The 17,425-nt window shown below is 30.5% G+C and overlaps 4 protein-coding genes across 5 annotated transcripts; 2 read left to right on the top strand and 2 right to left on the bottom strand.

The window, feature by feature from the left end:
• Window positions 1-570: 570 nt before the first annotated feature.
• Window positions 571-1,666, bottom strand: LOC103861920. Its single transcript, XM_009139632.3, has 2 exons — window positions 1,309-1,666; window positions 571-888 (listed from the first exon to the last, which is right to left on the bottom strand). Exon 1 carries the CDS (start codon window positions 1,586-1,588, stop codon window positions 1,316-1,318), a length of 273 nt encoding a protein of 90 aa, XP_009137880.1. The 5' UTR covers window positions 1,589-1,666; the 3' UTR covers window positions 571-888; window positions 1,309-1,315.
• Window positions 1,667-1,910: 244 nt separating this feature from the next.
• LOC103861919 lies at window positions 1,911-3,470 on the top strand. Its single transcript, XM_009139631.3, has one exon. It carries the CDS (start codon window positions 2,429-2,431, stop codon window positions 2,927-2,929), a length of 501 nt encoding a protein of 166 aa, XP_009137879.1. The 5' UTR covers window positions 1,911-2,428; the 3' UTR covers window positions 2,930-3,470.
• Window positions 3,471-3,772: 302 nt separating this feature from the next.
• Window positions 3,773-6,002, top strand: LOC103862155. Its single transcript, XM_033287441.1, has 3 exons — window positions 3,773-5,216; window positions 5,455-5,605; window positions 5,687-6,002. Exons 1-3 carry the CDS (start codon window positions 5,004-5,006, stop codon window positions 5,848-5,850), a joined length of 528 nt encoding a protein of 175 aa, XP_033143332.1. The 5' UTR covers window positions 3,773-5,003; the 3' UTR covers window positions 5,851-6,002.
• Window positions 6,003-6,029: 27 nt separating this feature from the next.
• Window positions 6,030-14,497, bottom strand: LOC103861918 (transcription factor bHLH27). Of its 2 annotated transcripts, XM_009139630.3 has the most exons (5): window positions 12,998-14,497; window positions 12,735-12,900; window positions 11,946-12,230; window positions 11,687-11,857; window positions 6,030-6,236 (listed from the first exon to the last, which is right to left on the bottom strand). In XM_009139630.3, exons 1-5 carry the CDS (start codon window positions 13,075-13,077, stop codon window positions 6,147-6,149), a joined length of 792 nt encoding a protein of 263 aa, XP_009137878.1. In that variant the 5' UTR covers window positions 13,078-14,497; the 3' UTR covers window positions 6,030-6,146. The 2 variants fall into 2 exon arrangements, with proteins under 2 accessions (XP_009137878.1, XP_033142260.1); XM_033286369.1 differs by lacking the exon at window positions 6,030-6,236 and having other exon boundaries at window positions 10,837-11,857.
• Window positions 14,498-17,425: the final 2,928 nt, after the last annotated feature.

Below are 17,425 nucleotides of genomic sequence, written 5' to 3'. Positions count from 1 at the left end.
GCTATTTAATTGAGAATTTATTTCATCTATCTATACACACAATTATTTATATGTACTATAACATACAACCTAACCAAGTATCACGTATCATTTGCTTGAAAATGACTAATGCTAGAAGACAACAATGAAAATTCGTCTTGGCTATGTTGATAAAAGACGGAACTATCGTGAATTCTTGATTTATAGTAGCTTAATACTAGTCATGATGAGAAAGGTGAAGATGCTTTGGCTTTCCCGTGAAGATATGTCACCATATTATGATAATACTCCCAAAAGTGTTTTCGACTAGACGTAACTTCTAAAATAAAATAAAAACTTGTAAAATAGAGTCAATTCGGGCTTGGGCTTGGGATTAAGTTATTTTAACAAAGTAGCTCTCCAAGAAAGAAGAGTTTTCCACTAAGCAAGCCCACCCATCTCTAGTGACTAATCTATCTCAGAACTACCTTCGGTTGTTCGAAGGTCCAAAGAATATTATTGGTAAAAAAGGCAGTCGACTTTGATTGCAGATGTGGGCAGAGAACAGTCGAGATTTCAAGTTTTCAACGAAAAATGTTATCTCAGAACTTATAAGTTTCAACGGGTTCTGATATTTCTCAGATAGATGGTGATATAATCGATTATACATTATGTTCTACTTTGATACAAGTATCAAATAGATCAAACTGAAACACTTAAATAAGACAAAACAAAATGCCGAATCCACAGCTTATTACGATCAAAAGAAAACAACAGTTTCATTATTCATCAATATCAACCATCAGTTTTGAAAAAAAAAAAAAAAAAAAGGTTTTCCTTTAGATCAACAATAATATCAATCCAGGAGAATCAAGAAGAAAAAAAACAAGACGTGCAATGCTCAGTCACCAACATCGCAGAAACCAACATCTGCATTCATAAACAGAAGCAAGAGTAAACTGTTACAAGGATAATATCAAGACGTGAATAAAAGAACCAGACCATCATAGTATCACTTCACATCCAACCATCAAACACAAAACGACAAAAAGAGATCAATGTGATGTTAGTCATTACAGAACTGCCCAAGAACCTAAATTGATCATAAAAACTAAACATTACACATCCAAATCAAATGAAATCAGATAAATAATAAGAAAAAAAATTAAATATTTCAACAGATAAACTACATACAAAGAACGAAAGATGGATCCTTTATAATCAAACCAATTAACTGAATCATTTTCTTATAATTAAAAAAAAAAATCAACTTTGACTCTAAAAATCTATTATTTCACAGATACAAATCACAAAAGATGTATAAACGATTATGCAATTAATCAAACAGACCTGGAGATCAATGGCCACCGTGCTCCTTGGCATGCTGCTGGTGCTCGAGGTGGCGACGCTCGTTGGGGAGAGCGACGAGGTAAGAGAAGGCCATGCCTCCGAAGCAGATATGGAGGAGAGGCTGGACGGAGCTGGTCTGGATGTACTTGTCGTTGTAGTTATCGAGACCTTTCTTCACATACGTCTTCACGGACTGCGTTGAAAACGACGATTTGAAATAGGCAGGAAGCTCCTTCACCTTCTTGCCTTTGATCTCGCTGTATACTCTTCTCATCGCCATTTTTTTTTATCTCGATTCGTTGTTTGCGCGACGAGATGTATAAAAGTTAAAACCTAATCCACGAATTGGGGATCGAGAGATAAGCTGACAATAAACTGAATGAGTTTCGGTTTGCTTTTTTGTTTTGGTTTAATTCGGTTTAATTTGATAATTTTGAATTGGTTTTAGATTGATTGTTAGGTACTGGTTTGTTCGGTTCTGAACGATAAACCGGAGATAAATTGTTGATTATTAGAGCATTTCCAAACTTTTTCTATAAAAATGTTTTACATTCGAGCAAAAATCACCAACTATTTTATTTTATTTTTCTTATAAATAAAAGTGAAAATAGCAATTTTCTATGTTTTTCTACAAACTATAACAATTTTATTATTATCTCTATATAATAGAGTTTAGCTACTTTAAAAAATAATATAGAGATGAATTGAAGATAGTTTTAGGTCTTATACTTAAATCACTATTATCACTACCAGATGTTTAGAATCCTCTTGCAATCATCATCCCATCATCAACATTCATCATCAATGCAGATTCATATTTAATCATATATATTGCTATATTTTGTGGAAAAAAAAAACTCAAAATTGTAGTTCAAATCAGCCATGACTCATGTAAAATGCACTTGAATACATACTACAGCTTTTGCATTGTCCAACTACAAAACCAAATACAAAACTAGTTTACATGATCCAACTACTACTGCTCCTCACCTTAAAATTCCCATCTTATTCTCCTATATGAATAAATAAACAAATAAAAAAAACCTCAAACACTCCAACAATTTTCCAATCACCATCTTTTCTTAACCTAAAGAAACTTAGGTTTCATCTAATTTCTTACATGGCAAGCAACAAACACTTTCCCCTTCTCCTCCTCCTCATCACCATCACCACTACATCGTCCACTTCGCTTGCATCCGATCAAGACAAACTCGTAATCAAAATCATAGACGCAATGATCTCCGGAGGAAGTTTCGAAGATTGGAGCCCAGCTTTCCTCGCAACAAACGACGAGATACACGGCCAAGTTCTCACTTCAACCCTCTTCCTCCCCAAAACACCAGTCGAAGGAATCAACGCAACGTCACCGCTCGTAGCTGCTTACCACATCGTCCCACAGCTGCTCCACTTCTACAACATAACCCTCATGGAGCCTCTCTCTCGCATCCCAACGCTTCTCTCTGGGAACTCCATCCTTGTAACCAACAACTCAGCTTCGGGTTTTACACTAGATGGCGTTCTCGTCTCGGAGCCAGATTTGTTTGTGTCTCCTTCCATTGTTATCCATCGTATTGCTTCTCCCTTTAACTTCTCTCGTTACGGTGGCGACGATCTATATTAATAAAGTTACCTTTTATTCGCTTTTCTACTTTGTGTTTCTTTCTATTTTTAGTATTTTAAAATTGGTTAAGAAAAAGTTTTACATGGAATATGTTTTGAGAAATATATGGGTTCACGTGGAAATCAATACTATTAAAAAGGAAGCATTCCTAAAAAATCTATTTACAAAAAGTTGTTGGACTTATTTGTTAGAAATTTAACATGTCTTCTTTTATATAGTATCAATAATATTAACAGAGAATAAAACATTCATTAATAGCAGAATATTCTTTTAGTTTTTGGGATTTAACTACATTTAAGCTAACAATAAAATCGATCAAAGTAATTATACTTTACCCCACAATAATAGGTCAGTATGGTATTTTACCAAATACAAGAGCGGTTATTTAATATTTATTCATTTCGAATTTTGAATCAAATCACAAAGAATAAATATTTATTCTAAACGTGGACTAAGTAAACATACTAAAAATGCACTAAGATTTTTATACTAATTAACAACTTATCTATGTTTTTTCTGTAATTCAAAATCATTCAGAACTGAAAGAAATAAAAGGGTATATATTAACAAACAAAATAACATCGAATTATTTTTAAAAAACCTATGTATCAATATTCGAAATAAATCATTCAAATATTATGCATATATTCAATATAACAAAAAAATTCTAATATAGACTAAAATACTATACTGTAAACCATATATCATATACATATTTGAATATCATTGATTTTAATTTTCATCCATCATAAATCTTTTTTTTGAATATTCTGTAAAACCAAATAATAATTTTACCTAAAAATTAACATAATAAATTATTAAAGAAAAAATATTATAAAATTAACTTTTAAACCTAAAAATTTTACCTAAAAATTAACATTTTTTTTAATGTTCCGTAAAACCAAATTAAAATTTTACCTAAAAATTAACATAGTAAATAATTAAAGAAAAAATATTATAAAATTAACTTTTAAACCTAAAAATGAAAACACAAACTTATATTAAGTTATTTATAACAAAAATAAACTAATACTGTTATATCAATATTTTTTTTTCTGTTGACATTTTTTCGAATGATATAATATAATGTTATCAATTTTAGTTTTCTAAATATATGAAAAATTTAATCAAAAAAGTTTTATCATGTTTTTTTTGAGTTTATATGAGATCAATCGGTATCATATTACAGGTTAATAGCAAATTTTTGGATTGTTATTAGATTTATCATATTTTTTATAAATGTGAACTGGATTATATTCTGGGTCGTCGAGTTGCGACCATGAGTCGGGATTGGATATAAAAATGCTGCTTCAAACTCAAACACTATGATAAATCAACTTAAAAATTATTTATTTAGTAAAAATTAAATTCAAGAAAATTTTGTCAAAAGGATCAACAAAAAAATACCCGCGCTTACGAAGCGCGGATCAAAATCTAGTTAGCCTTTATATTCCTCCATTGTCTCAAGTTCACAAATCACACAACTCAATCCATTCGCAGGCCCATAGGATACCTTGATGTGAGAATGAATTGTAAAATTGCTTTAATCATGTCATCACTACCATGAACTTATCATCCAAATTTGTGGCACTAGCATCTGTTATGTCAATGCAGAGTCATGGGCCAAACCTCCAAAACTTTTGAAAAAATTATGCATAAATAAAGCTCAAAATTTGTAAAAAAATAAAAATAAATTAAACCCCTAAACTATAAAAATCTTTCTTAAACTATCTGTAGCTCCCAAAATCTCAGGTTATCAACATCAAATTTGGTAATATAGGTGTGCTCAGTACTCAAGTGTAGACACTAATTCATAAATTTGTTGCTTCATGTTTACGGCCCCCACTCCTTTTGGTAAAACCAAACCAATCTTCAATTTGAATTGTAGTCGGATTCTTTGTTTGGTTACAAAACAAAAGCCAAACCGATTTGGATCGATAAACTGGAAACTAGTACAAAACAAAATAACTAGGTAAAAATTAATTATTTTGTAAAGACAAGGAGTTTGTGTGCAATTTACCAGAAATAAAAAATAAGTGATGACGTGTCAGAACATTATTGGAGGAGCTGGCGAATGAGCAGAGCAATTCATCATCTCCTCGGCGAGAATTTGTCTTCTTTTTCAGCGTTGTTACAGCAACCTCTTGCTCCCGGGTTGAAACCTGGACCGTACGATGAACAAACGAACCGTGGAGCTGGGATCTACGCGGTTCCTGTGCATCATCACCAATTTGGAGCTCCTCTTTCCTCAAACTATCTCATCCCTCTCACTTACAATATCCCCACGTAATCATATTCATTGGTTAGCCATACGAATTAACTTAAAAGTCTGATACTTTAGATGACTTTAAGTGTAGAAAACTATAGGCTTGATCTTGTAATTGCAAAGTTTGATCCTTTTGCCTCATTTAAGTCAAATCACTGGTGGTTTGACTTAGTTTATAGGCTTTGGTATTGTGTCTTTTCTTTTGGGGTTGATGGTTTTTTTTATATATTTTTTGGTTTAGAGCTAGACCAAGTAATGAGACAGATACCAGACTGGAGCTCTTGCTCCGTTTGTGCGATGGCTCTCACAAGGTATGCAGAGAGCTGCAGTACCACCACCACCTCGACCTAATCGACCTGCTGATAATGATCCTGCAGCTGCAGTGCCACTAAACGAAGATGCAGCTCTCGGTAATATATTACTTTTGCAATCTATCTTTCCCTCTGTAGTCATCACAGCAACAACTTATGCAGAAGCAACTTGTTTGTCAGAGGGACAAGAGAATGAAGGTGACAACGGGAACAGAGCAAACGCAAACGAAAATGCGGATGCAGGGCAACAAGGGAATCAATGGTGGGGGATAGTAAAAGAGATTCAGATGATTGTTTTCGGTTTCATAACTTCACTTCTCCCCGGCTTCCACAACATAGATTAGACTCTCTTTTTTACTCTATACTCTCATCGTCTTCAACAAAAAAGACATTGTTTATTGTTAAAGCTGATGATCTCACATCTTCATCCAAAGCCAAATGCTTGTAACGGCTTGGCTTTCTCTATTATCGTCCTCTCACCAATCTTTTTTATTAATGTGTTTTGATCTAATTGTGATTGGTTTGAATTGCCAATTAAACCTCGAATAAACACCATTACACAATAGTACCATCATACAAAACAATACCTCTTCACAAATATTATTGCATGGAAGAACAGGTTTTAGTACAAAGAAATAAATTACAAGTTGATAAAACAACTTGGATCATTATGAGCTGCGATTGCCGTTTGTATCTTTGTCTCTAATGTCCTCCTTTCTTCTTCATCCGCCTGCAAAATTCAGCATTATAGTTTAAAATCCCGTTCATATATCTTGACACAAATAAAAAAAACATCATACAATATATTTCCTCTAATATAAATTTTGAAGTCCAAACTCAGTTTAGGTTATAAAATTTAGGATGTTTATATTTTTACTTAACGACCAATTTTTTTTTACGACCAATATTTCATTGTAAAATGCATTCCAACCCTAGACTGATTGACTGACATACTTCATTATATATAGGAAAACACGTAGCTTGGTTTCAAAAAGTTTCTGTTTCCTTTTAATCTTAACCAAAATTAAAAGTACTAACGATCACAAAAAATCTCAATATAAGTTGACTATTAGAATTTAATCTTAAAAGATAATTCAATAAAGAAAACTATAAAACATACTCCGCCCGTCTCAATATACTTGATGTTTTAGAAAAGTTTTGTTTTTTAATAATATATGATGTTTGCACAAATCTATGTAATTTTAAAAAACTATGTTATCAGTTGAATTTTTATTATTTTTATTTATTATTAAATAAACTATTTTTAAATTGTAATTTAGTGATACTTTTGATAAAAAAAATTAATATCTGTGCATTATAATAAAACATTAATAATATGAATAGATGGAGCAATGTACTACAAGCATAAGTAATATAATTATTTATTTATTTTTGAGAAATGGCATTAATATAATTATTTTTCGTGGAAGCAAAAAGGTGGATAATTAATTGCTTTATATGATTCGAAAACGACAGATAAAGACAGGTTGGAAAATGAAATGATCCACTTTTTAGGAAAAAATTATTGGAGTAAGATTTCACCAACTCCCCAATTTCCATGACTCCATTTCTCAATAGTCTACTTTACTGTACTTTTAGCGCCTGATTATATTATTAGAGCTAAAATGTTATAAATGTGGGAGAACACAACACAATATTATTATATTCGTTTTATTCACGAAATATTCATATTTGTAGTAATTGGTTTTTCCAACCAACAACAGACTATTATAATCAATTCTGTAAGAAATAGAATGTTAAGTCATAATACTATAATAAGAAAAATAGACTGAGAAACTATTCAAACTAAATATAGCAAACATAAGAGCTACCAAAAACCCAGAACAAAAGAAAAAGCTAGGGTTTACGGATTGAAATACCTCATATTTTAGTTCTGTTTTAATATAAATTTTGTCAGAAAGAATAATAACAAAGGGGCTACACTAGGACTACTATAGCTTTTCATAAAATAAATAAAAAGTATTATACGTTGCATTAAACATATTTGTAATCATTTCATTTGAAGTTAAAACACATGAAAATTTGACATAATTCGAGAATAACACAGTTAAATATTGTCAACTGTCTATTATTTTTTCCATTTCGCAAAAAACTGTTAACATTTTTAACATAAATTAAAAAATTGATATATATTTATGCTTTAATTAATTACACATATTTAACTAATAGTATTGAGATAAATAAAATTATCTATAAAACCAACATATTTTATAACTAATAGTAATGTCAAAGTAAATATTAATTGTTTTAGAATTCTAAATAACATTTTTTATTTTCTGAAAAAATCATTAAAATGACACTTTTTGTGAAAGAAGAGTATTAGTATGTTTTTTGTGAGAAAGCTGAAAATCACGTGCAAAACTGTACGAGGAAAGAGACAAAATGTAAAAGCGTGTGAGGTTATAAATAGCCACGTTTATCAGGTTCTGCTATACGTTTTCGACGACGCGTTATGCGACACGATGCGACTTCCACAGAAATTTATTTGATTGAGGTAAAGCTTTTGAGAGAATCTAACCCCTAGGAAAAGTCAATGCCCAAAAAGAAGTGATGGGCTCGAGGCCACCTCAATAATTGAAGCTTTTTTTTATCAAAATATAATTGAAGCTTTAGTTTATTGATTACTAGGGTCGGCCCGCCCTACAGGCGGAATATTAGTTAATTTGATATTCACTAAATGCTCGAGTTGAAATTTGTTTTAAGATTCAAGAATTTGGTTATCTGTTATGTGTTACTTATTAGTATGCGGTGATATAGTTGTTTTTCGATTATTTTTGCTTTGATATTGTATCAAATTAACTAATTGTCCAACTCATAATTATAGATGTACAAATGTGGATTTGTGATAAAGTTTGAAGACAATACTGTTTTTTTTTTAATTCTTATTCATAGTGGAGTGTGCATGTGTCAGAAAGAGGTCTATATCAACTTTTATGTTTTTGCGTATGAATTTTAAATATATATTATTTTGTATAATGCATACTTGCTCTACAACATTTGCTTGTAGACTAAAAAAACTGTTTTCTATATTTTTAAAAGAGAAAATATTTAGTCTAGAATATAACATGGATATATGTATTGACTATATATAGAAGTTGGGTGTTATTTTAAAATGATACTAGGTGATAACCCGCGCCATGCGCGGAATAAATAGATTTCAAAATATTATCACTTTTAATATGTAGACATAATAAAAATTAAAGTCATAGCAAAAAATACTATATGTTATAAAGTAAGGGTTAGACGAAATTTAATATGTCAATCTAAATTAAGCTGCGAAAATTTTGTTTAAAAATTGTATATTTATTTGCATAAAATAAATTATAAATATAAAATAAAACAAAACATAAATAATAGACTAATAAAATATAAAAGAAACAATGTCTTGAATGGTTTCAAATCGGAAACAAAGTTAAAGCCAACCATTTGATTGCTTGAGAGAATGTTTTGATATGAGCAAAGTCGAGAAAAAATGTGTGGTGAGTTTTCTGAATTATAGAAGCCGTATATTTATACTAAAAAAAAATCGCCGTGTGGTCATATAGATTCAAAATAATGGTCGTAACTAAATTGAATATTACACATAACTTGCGTTCCAATCTTAGTTGAGAATTACTTTAATATTGTAAATAGTTAATGCAAATTTCCTTTTATCAATCGCAATTGAACAAATTCAAAAAAGTTCACGATTATTAATTGATTACAATCATTTGAACCTTAATATACGTTCCTTATATACAAAAATCAAGTCCTTGCAAATCACGTATTATTACCATCAGTTTACCAAATTTGTAATTTAAAAATATGTCAAAGTTATTAGAAGTTTCATTTTTCCCAATCATCAATCAATTTCTTCCTTGCAAATAACATTTGAATCATGGGCAATTTGCTCCGCCATTATTTGCATTATGCAAGTTGGCGTTAAAATCTTAATTACGATAGATCACCTAAGGTAAGTTTTTATATGTGTATGCCAGAAAATCGTATTGTACCTTAGTTTCTACAATCGCAAAGCGGAGATCATCTAGCAATTTAATGAATTGGGGCAAGTATATGTCGTATGCATGGTTCTTCTGTTTCACTATTTTAAGAAAAAAAGTTTTTTTTCTTGATATATTTTTAAGAGAACAAATATTTTTTCGCATTTTTAAGAAAATCAATCACTTGAGCACGTATTGATCATCAAATACTTTTTAGGATTTTACAGAAAAACAAACTTTGGTTGATAATCGAACATTAATTTTTCGCATTTATATTCATTTTTGAATTAAAAAATTAGACCACTACGTATGTCAGTAATGTTTTTGTATTGAAACAAATTAATGAAAAAACTTCAGTCAAGGTAATTAACATAACTTTAAAATTTTTGATATAATACGTAGAACTTCGGTTAAGGTAACTAACGCAAGAAATAAATGATAAGATTTGATGTAATACGTATCAACGTATATATGTGACAAATGTAGACAAAACTAAGGTAATTATAATGTTTTGATCAATGGCATGTTGTGTAATTACTCTAGTTAACAAAGGGGTTTTAAATAGAATATGTGAGAGAGCTTGTGGAGTTGCCACATAAGAAATGGCACACTTGTAATAAACACATGAACTAAAGGTTATTTATTTTTAATGCTCCTCAAATAATAAGAAAGGGATATGTATAGAGGTTTTTCAACCATTACTTCATTGGCACAAAACATTTATAACTGCAAATACCTTTTTTTAAAAGTAAAACTAATAAAATCGTGTACAACAAATGTATCAAATTATATGCATCAAGTTATAAAGGTTGGAAACATTGCAAAACTGTTTGGAGCAAAGTTTTTAATTTCACGATCTTCATCTTGACATTAGTCCAGTGCCGGCCCTGGCCACAAGCAGAAGAAGCATGGGCTTCCAGCCAACACGATAATAAGTATTTTCGCGGCTTCATATTTATAAAAAGTGATTTTAGCCTAGTGGTTCTAAGAGAAATTATCAGTGCTGGATGTGTTGGGTTCAATTACTCCTGACAGCTTTTTGTTTTATTTTGACCCCAAATATAAAATGGGACACGTGTCACTCACATAACGCACGACTTGATGACGTGACATCACAGGAGGGAGGCGAACATATTTTTATATATATAGATAGATGATATGAAATATATAACCAAGATTGTTAAATACTTATACTTAAAGTGTAATAGTGTGAATTAAGGGCCACTTAATGGAGGCATGTGTGAACAAAGTGGTAATTAAATGGGCCCGTCTAAAGTTTTATCTTTTGAATTTGATAGTGATTTCCCAAAAAATAGCTAGTTTGGATTGTTTTAATCATTTTTGTAAGAACAAGCAATTTCTGTAACCAATAATGAATCCACTTTTACTAAAGCATGTTTTGACTATTTAGTCTTATGTTTTTATTCGCATAATTGATTGATTGAAAGGTTGTCTACGTGCCGTCAGGCGACAATTTTTTTCTCCCAAATTACCAAAATGAAAAATATATATTAAGGTCTAAATTTGGTATAAATTATATATATATATATATATAATTTACTAATATCTAAAAATCTTAATAGTTGTGACCGAATAAATGGACAAATATGTTTGGTCGGTGTATTTAAAGCCGGCAAGTGCCATCAGCTAGTTTTAAAGCTAATTAACATCAGAATATCAATCTAAACAATTTTTGATAGAATGTTCTTAACTGATTGTTCGAAAAAACATACTCCCTCCGTTCCATTAAGATAAATTTTATATTAAAAAAAATTGTTTCACAAAGATGTATTTTTGTGTTTTCTATGAAAAAAGTTGTAAACTTCAAAAAAATTAATTGACTTTATTGAATTAATATTTATTAAAAGTTATTGAAAATTACAGAAAATAAAATATTTATTATGGTAGTTTAATGTGTTTTCTTAATATGTGTGAAAAATACTAAAAAAATTATATTTTTGAAACGGAGATAGTATAACTTAATTCGATCACTGAAAAATAAAAGTATGAACCAAAACAAGACATTTAAAAAAAATGTAATTCCGTTATATAGAGTTCAAACTTTAACCTCAAACAGTGATATATGTTTCACTACATTTGTGCTAATTAACACAAAATGTAGCAAATTTACCACACATTTGAAAATGTAAAAATAAAAAAGATCGATAGAGAAAGTTACCTGGAGGAAGAGAGTGGTGGAGAGACGAGAGGAGAAGGAAGAGAAGTTAGTAGTGACAATGTTGAGATTCAAAGACTCCAATACTTTACAAAGCTGCAACATTGTTTCTCTCCTCTTGCTACATGTTATGCATACCACCACTGTCCTCTCTCCCATCCACGTCACCTTCATCTTTTTCATTTTATAAAAATTTGGAATCAAGTTTTACTATTGGTAAATATACAAAACAAAGACATAACAAAAGATGCATACGACTTACTTCGAGAACTTCAATGAGGGATTGATTATGTAGTCCAGCAACTGATGATCCAGAAGTATTGTAATCCATCTGCCTGGACTTCTTTGATCTCGTGACATTATTGTCTAAGAGATCTTGCTGCTGATTTTCAAGGAAATTATTGATGCAATCATAATCTTTTATAGGATTTTCTAGCAATACTGATCGTGATTCCAGCTCTCGGATCTCTGCTTCTAGTCTTCTCTCTTGATCAATAAGTTTTTGCATATAGTCGATTGAATCTTTGACGATAGATGCCTTGTCCAACTGTGTATACATGTATAAGAACATAATTGAAGTAAATCCAAATCTGATCAATCATATTACACGTATACAAACTATGTTATCAAGGTACTTAGCCCATTCACATTGGATGAGATACCCTTTCAAAATTTGACACTTTTCAAAATATTTTTTTATATGAGAGACTTTTTCGTTTTCTCTCTTATTTTTTTTTTAATATTCTAGTATTATTGTTTATTCTTAATATACTCTTTAAGATATCCATAGATGCCTATGCCCTTACGAAATCATATTTTAGTTTCGGTTGATATGGTTGTAGAGGATCAGAATTTGGTTTAACTATAACAATGGTTTTGTTTCCTCTAAAAGAAAGAAGAGAAAAGTTCACTAGATTATTTAATATGTATTGACCCAAGAAAATATTTGCTGGTGACGAAACTTATCATTAAATTATTTGGATAAATAAATAAATTAAAAGAGACAGTTGAATAAAATTAATATGAGAGCCATTAATGGAATGAATCACACCTTGGTTATGTTGGGAACGACTGATCGGAGAGCGAAGAGTCTCTGGTTAAGCTTTTGCCGTCGGTTCCTCTCGGAGACAACGTTCTTTGAAGAAGCCGGAGAGGTTGCTGCTCCGTCCGGCGAACTCGAGTCACCGGAACCCGAAAACGCTTCTTCCAACGGCCAGCTAAATCATTTAAACAATCTCATTTAATGTATAATGACTAACTAACAAACAAACAAACAACCAAAAGAAAAAAAGATATGCTATGTTCTAAAAATACCTGTCGAATTCGAGTTCTTGATTCTGGAAGAACATTGTGGTTTCCCAATAATTCTTGTACTCATCTTCAAGATCTTCCATTTTCGGACACACCAACAAACAAGAATGATGCTTTCTTGAAATGGAAGGTTTCTTTTGCTCTATCTCTCTGTCTTTTGAGTTAGTGTACTGTCTTCAAACAAGTGTGGGCCGAGAGGCTTTTTATAGACAAAAGACTCTGAAAGAGAGAGAGAGAGATGATGCAGTTTTTATGCACGTGGGACATGTAGGATCTTAATCTCCTGAAATAATACACAATCTTGACCGTTCAATTCAGAGATCTAAGAAAAATGATTTATTTTGTCCCAAAAAGAAGAAAAACCAGAAACTGTGGCATCTCTCTTTCACTTACAATATGCTCGAGTCTTATGGGGTTTCCTTACAAAATAGTACAACTATAAATTTAAGGTATAAAAGAGTCAAATATCATCGAAAGTATATGTCGCCAACGTGGAGTTTAATTACATGGCTTATGGCTAAAACTCTTTAATCATTTAGTAAAAATCTAAAAGAGCATATGTTCGATTTCCGTTAGAAAGAGTCTTTTTTTTTTTTCAAAAAAAAAGAGTCTTTTTTTTTTCAGAACAACCAATACTTATATTAAAATTAAGCGTCCAATGGACTAAGTCGATTACAATCAGAGAGATATTCAACAGTAAAATGATAATCAAACATAACTAAAACATAAAGAAAGATAAATGTGGCTAACGAGAGAAAAAACCCGTAAAAAATCTTCAATTGTTGTCCTAAAGCCCACGTTCGAAAAGAGACACAAAATCGAAATTGATGTTGAAAAATTCAACCAATGAATTTTGAGAACGGTTGAAACCGTCTCATAAAAAAAGTTACTTTAATTTTTTTGCCTCACCTTAAAAACTATACAGATCTTCAAACCCAAAACAACTTAATCATTAAAATAAATAAATATCTTTTTAAAACGCAAATAAATAATATATAAATATGTCAAATGATAACCAATTGCAATATACATATTTTCGTATTGCATATGCAATTTTATTTGTAGTGGATTGTAATGATATATTTCATAGTTTGTTTAAATAATTAAAATCACATGACCGTGGAGAATTGGGAGGTAGTTTTCTTTTTGTCAAATGAAATCTGAAGCTGACGAGCACAGACACGTACATGTCCACACTCAAACCCGTTTATTTCCCACGAGGAAAATGTTTAACTCCTTGGATATTATTTGTGTTGACTTGCTCGGTCAAGTGTAGCCGTTATTTGAGTTATATAATATTTTAAGTTCTTGTATTGTTAATGTTAACACGCACATTAGACAAATTCATGATTCCGAAGCGATACATTGGCTAGAAGGCACTTAAAAGGTTAGCTCTACAACAACTTGGATACAAAAGAAGGTTCTCTCCTTGTCGTAATTGTTTGCCTTTCACTAGTTGAAACTGGGTTGCTCTTTCTTTTCTCGAGAACTAGGCCTCGACGTTTTTACCTCAACCTGAAGTACCTATCTAAAACCAAACCGGAAAAACAAAAACCGAATTCGAACTGTTATATAAAAATCACTACAAGAAAACATATAGTTTTCTACGGACGATTTCGTCGGAAATCCGTCGGAATAAGCCATTTCCGACAAATTTCCGACGAAAATAGTCGTAGGTTATAACTCGTCGGAATTAAAAATTTCGTCGGAATTTCGTCGAAATTTCGGATAAATTTCCGACGAAATCCGACGGACATATTTTTGACAAAAGTCCAACGGATACAATTCCGACAAAACTCCAACGGACAGAATTCCGACGAAATTCCGACGGACAGATTTTCGACGAAATTCCGACGGACATGTTTCCGACGAAATTCCGACGGACATGTTTCCGACGAAATTCCGACGGACATATTTCCGACGAAATTCCGACGGACTTTATAAATATTTTTTTAAAAAAAATAAAACGGATTTTATTTAAATATTTATAATAAATATTTTTTAATTCGTGAAATATATATAAAATTTAAAAATTAGAAAAACGTTTTTTAAGATATTTATTTTTTAAAAATCTTTATAATAAATATTTCTAATTCTTTATATATATAATTAAAATTAGAAAAACGTTTTTGTAGTATAATTGTTTTTTAAATCCTTTATAATAAATGTTTTTATAAATTTTTAAAAACATAAAACGGTTTATAAATTGAAAATATTTTTTTTTAAAAAGAGCAAACGTTTTTAAAATTTTTAAAAACTTTTTGTAATTGAAACCTTTTTCTAATAACTGAAAAATATTTTAATTAAATCTAAAAAAAACACAAAAACATTTTATAGATTGAAAAGGATTTTAAAAAGGTGAAAAAGGTTTTGATAAATTTTAGAAACCAAAAAACGTTTTATAAATTATAACAAACTTAAATTTTTTTTATAAAAACTTAAAATGTTTTATAAAAATCTTAAACGTTATATAAAATTATAAAAACGTTTTGAAACAATAAAAGATAATAAAAACTTGAAAACGTATATATATATATTTAAATAAAACTTTTCAATAATTATAAATACACAAAAAAGGTTCTTATAAAAATGTTTAACATATATTTCTAAAATCTTAACATCTAAAAGTTTTAATCTACCTACAAAACAACAACCTAAAACAAAATCTAACAACATATAACTCCTAAAACTATCAATTCTATCCTAAATCTTCAGATTCAAAACCTAAAATCCACAAATCTACAATTCCGACCTAAAAAAATGTAATCTAAAGAGGGGTTTTGATGACTTACATGATTGGGGAAAGGATTTGGAGGATTTGGGGTCGGAGTCACAGATTTCTGAGACAAAGAGAGGAGTAAGACCGCAAAAATTGCAGAGGAGAAGAGAAAAAATGAGGAGGAAGAAGAAGGGGCGGCTTATATATTAAAAATAAACTGACAGACAGTTTCCGTCAGAATTCGGTCGGTTCTATTTTAAGCGGTTAATCAAATAAATTTCGCGAATTTTCTTCCTGGGTAAAGTGAAAAATTCCGACGACATACCGACGAAAACTGTTCGTCACATATATTTCGTCGGAATTCCGTCGGAATGTTTCGAGAATATCGCCAAAGGAAGCCTCGAGAAACTATGAGTTTCTGCATGTCTTTTGATTGGTCGGGGTTAAAGTCCGTCGAAATTTCGTCGGTATTTTCCGTCAGAATTTGATCGGCATTTTTGACGGATTTCTGACCGAATTTTGAGAAATAAGAATTTGGGGTTTCAAAACAACAGTCTAATGATCACATAGAAATCTTTGATAGTATGTCAATGATTTATAAGAGGTTTAACTAAAATAATTATTTGTTTCATTCGATATTATACAAAATCAAAATCTAGTCTTAGATTACCGTAATATATTTGTATAAGTATATAAGTGTTATTGGAGGATATTACGAATACGTTGATATGTATACGTAAATAATTTTTTATATAAAAAACTTTAATGGTGTGAACTAATTTCATATTATAAATTTATATATGTGTTGTTTGGATATTTTAAGTATCAAATTATACATTTATAATAACTTTGCAAATCTAAAATCTGTTTCGTCGGAAATCCGTAGAAAAATTCCGACGACATTCCGACGAAAGTCAAAAAACCCGTCGGATTTCTGTCGGAATATTTCGATGGAATTCCAACGAACTTTAAATCCCTATCGAAACTCTAAAATTATAATATTCTGTCGGAATTTTGTCGGATATTTCCGACGACTTTACTTTCGTCGGTATGTCGTCGGAATGTCATCAAAGAAAACCGACGAAAATATTGTTCGTCGGAATGTCCGTCAGAATGTGGCATGTTTTCTTGTAGTGAATATCCGAACGGAACTTATGAGCTTAGTACTTTGGTGTTTGGTCATAACTCAAACCGAACCGAAATACAAATTAAGATCCGAAGATATCTGAAATTAGTTAAATATGTTAATGTTTTTATATATTTTAAGATGATTTAGATATTTTAGAATATTCAAAATGTTTTTTTAGTTTATTTTAATTGTTATTTTGAATACTTTTAGTTAATTTAGATAGTTTAATTAATTTTTAATAAGATTTGTAAACAATTTATATATTTTGAATTTTTTTTTGTCAATTTTTAGTTTTAAAAAATATATTTTATACGATTTTAAATATTGGTTACATCCGATCCGAACCGAACCCGGAAGGAACCATACCGAATCCGATCCGATAATTAGTAAAATCCGAATGGTAATTCTTAGCATAACACCAAAAATATGAAAATCCAAACCATCTGGACCGAAAATAAACGTTCACCGAACGCCCAAACCTATCAAGAACTGTTGTATACCAAGCTGGGCCTCTTTTCTTGCTAATCTTCCGGTAATATTGGTTCTTGTTTGTTTATTTCATATTTGTACCACCATTTAGTTA

The sequence above is a fragment of the Brassica rapa genome, chromosome A03, assembly GCF_000309985.2.
Source record: "Brassica rapa cultivar Chiifu-401-42 chromosome A03, CAAS_Brap_v3.01, whole genome shotgun sequence".
NCBI classification, from domain to species: domain Eukaryota; kingdom Viridiplantae; phylum Streptophyta; class Magnoliopsida; order Brassicales; family Brassicaceae; genus Brassica; species Brassica rapa.
This window is presented reverse-complemented; position numbering and strand designations above follow the sequence as displayed.

What these genes read in the sequence shown, in the direction of transcription:
- LOC103861920 (XM_009139632.3), bottom strand. Translation starts at nt 1,588, where the DNA reads ATGGCGATGAGAAGAGTATACAGCGAGATCAAAGGCAAGAAGGTGAAG.
- LOC103861919 (XM_009139631.3), top strand. Translation starts at nt 2,429, where the DNA reads ATGGCAAGCAACAAACACTTTCCCCTTCTCCTCCTCCTCATCACCATC.
- LOC103862155 (XM_033287441.1), top strand. Translation starts at nt 5,004, where the DNA reads ATGAGCAGAGCAATTCATCATCTCCTCGGCGAGAATTTGTCTTCTTTT. An exon ending in TCACTTACAATATCCCCACG is followed by an intron (nt 5,217 to 5,454) that starts TAATCATATTCA and finishes ACCAAGTAATGA; the next exon opens with GACAGATACCAGACTGGAGC. An exon ending in AAACGAAGATGCAGCTCTCG is followed by an intron (nt 5,606 to 5,686) that starts GTAATATATTAC and finishes CTTGTTTGTCAG; the next exon opens with AGGGACAAGAGAATGAAGGT.
- LOC103861918 (XM_033286369.1), bottom strand. Translation starts at nt 13,077, where the DNA reads ATGGAAGATCTTGAAGATGAGTACAAGAATTATTGGGAAACCACAATG. An exon ending in CAAGAACTCGAATTCGACAG is followed by an intron (nt 12,901 to 12,997) that starts GTATTTTTAGAA and finishes TAAATGATTTAG; the next exon opens with CTGGCCGTTGGAAGAAGCGT. An exon ending in CCCTCATTGAAGTTCTCGAA is followed by an intron (nt 11,858 to 11,945) that starts GTAAGTCGTATG and finishes AAAATGAAAAAG; the next exon opens with ATGAAGGTGACGTGGATGGG.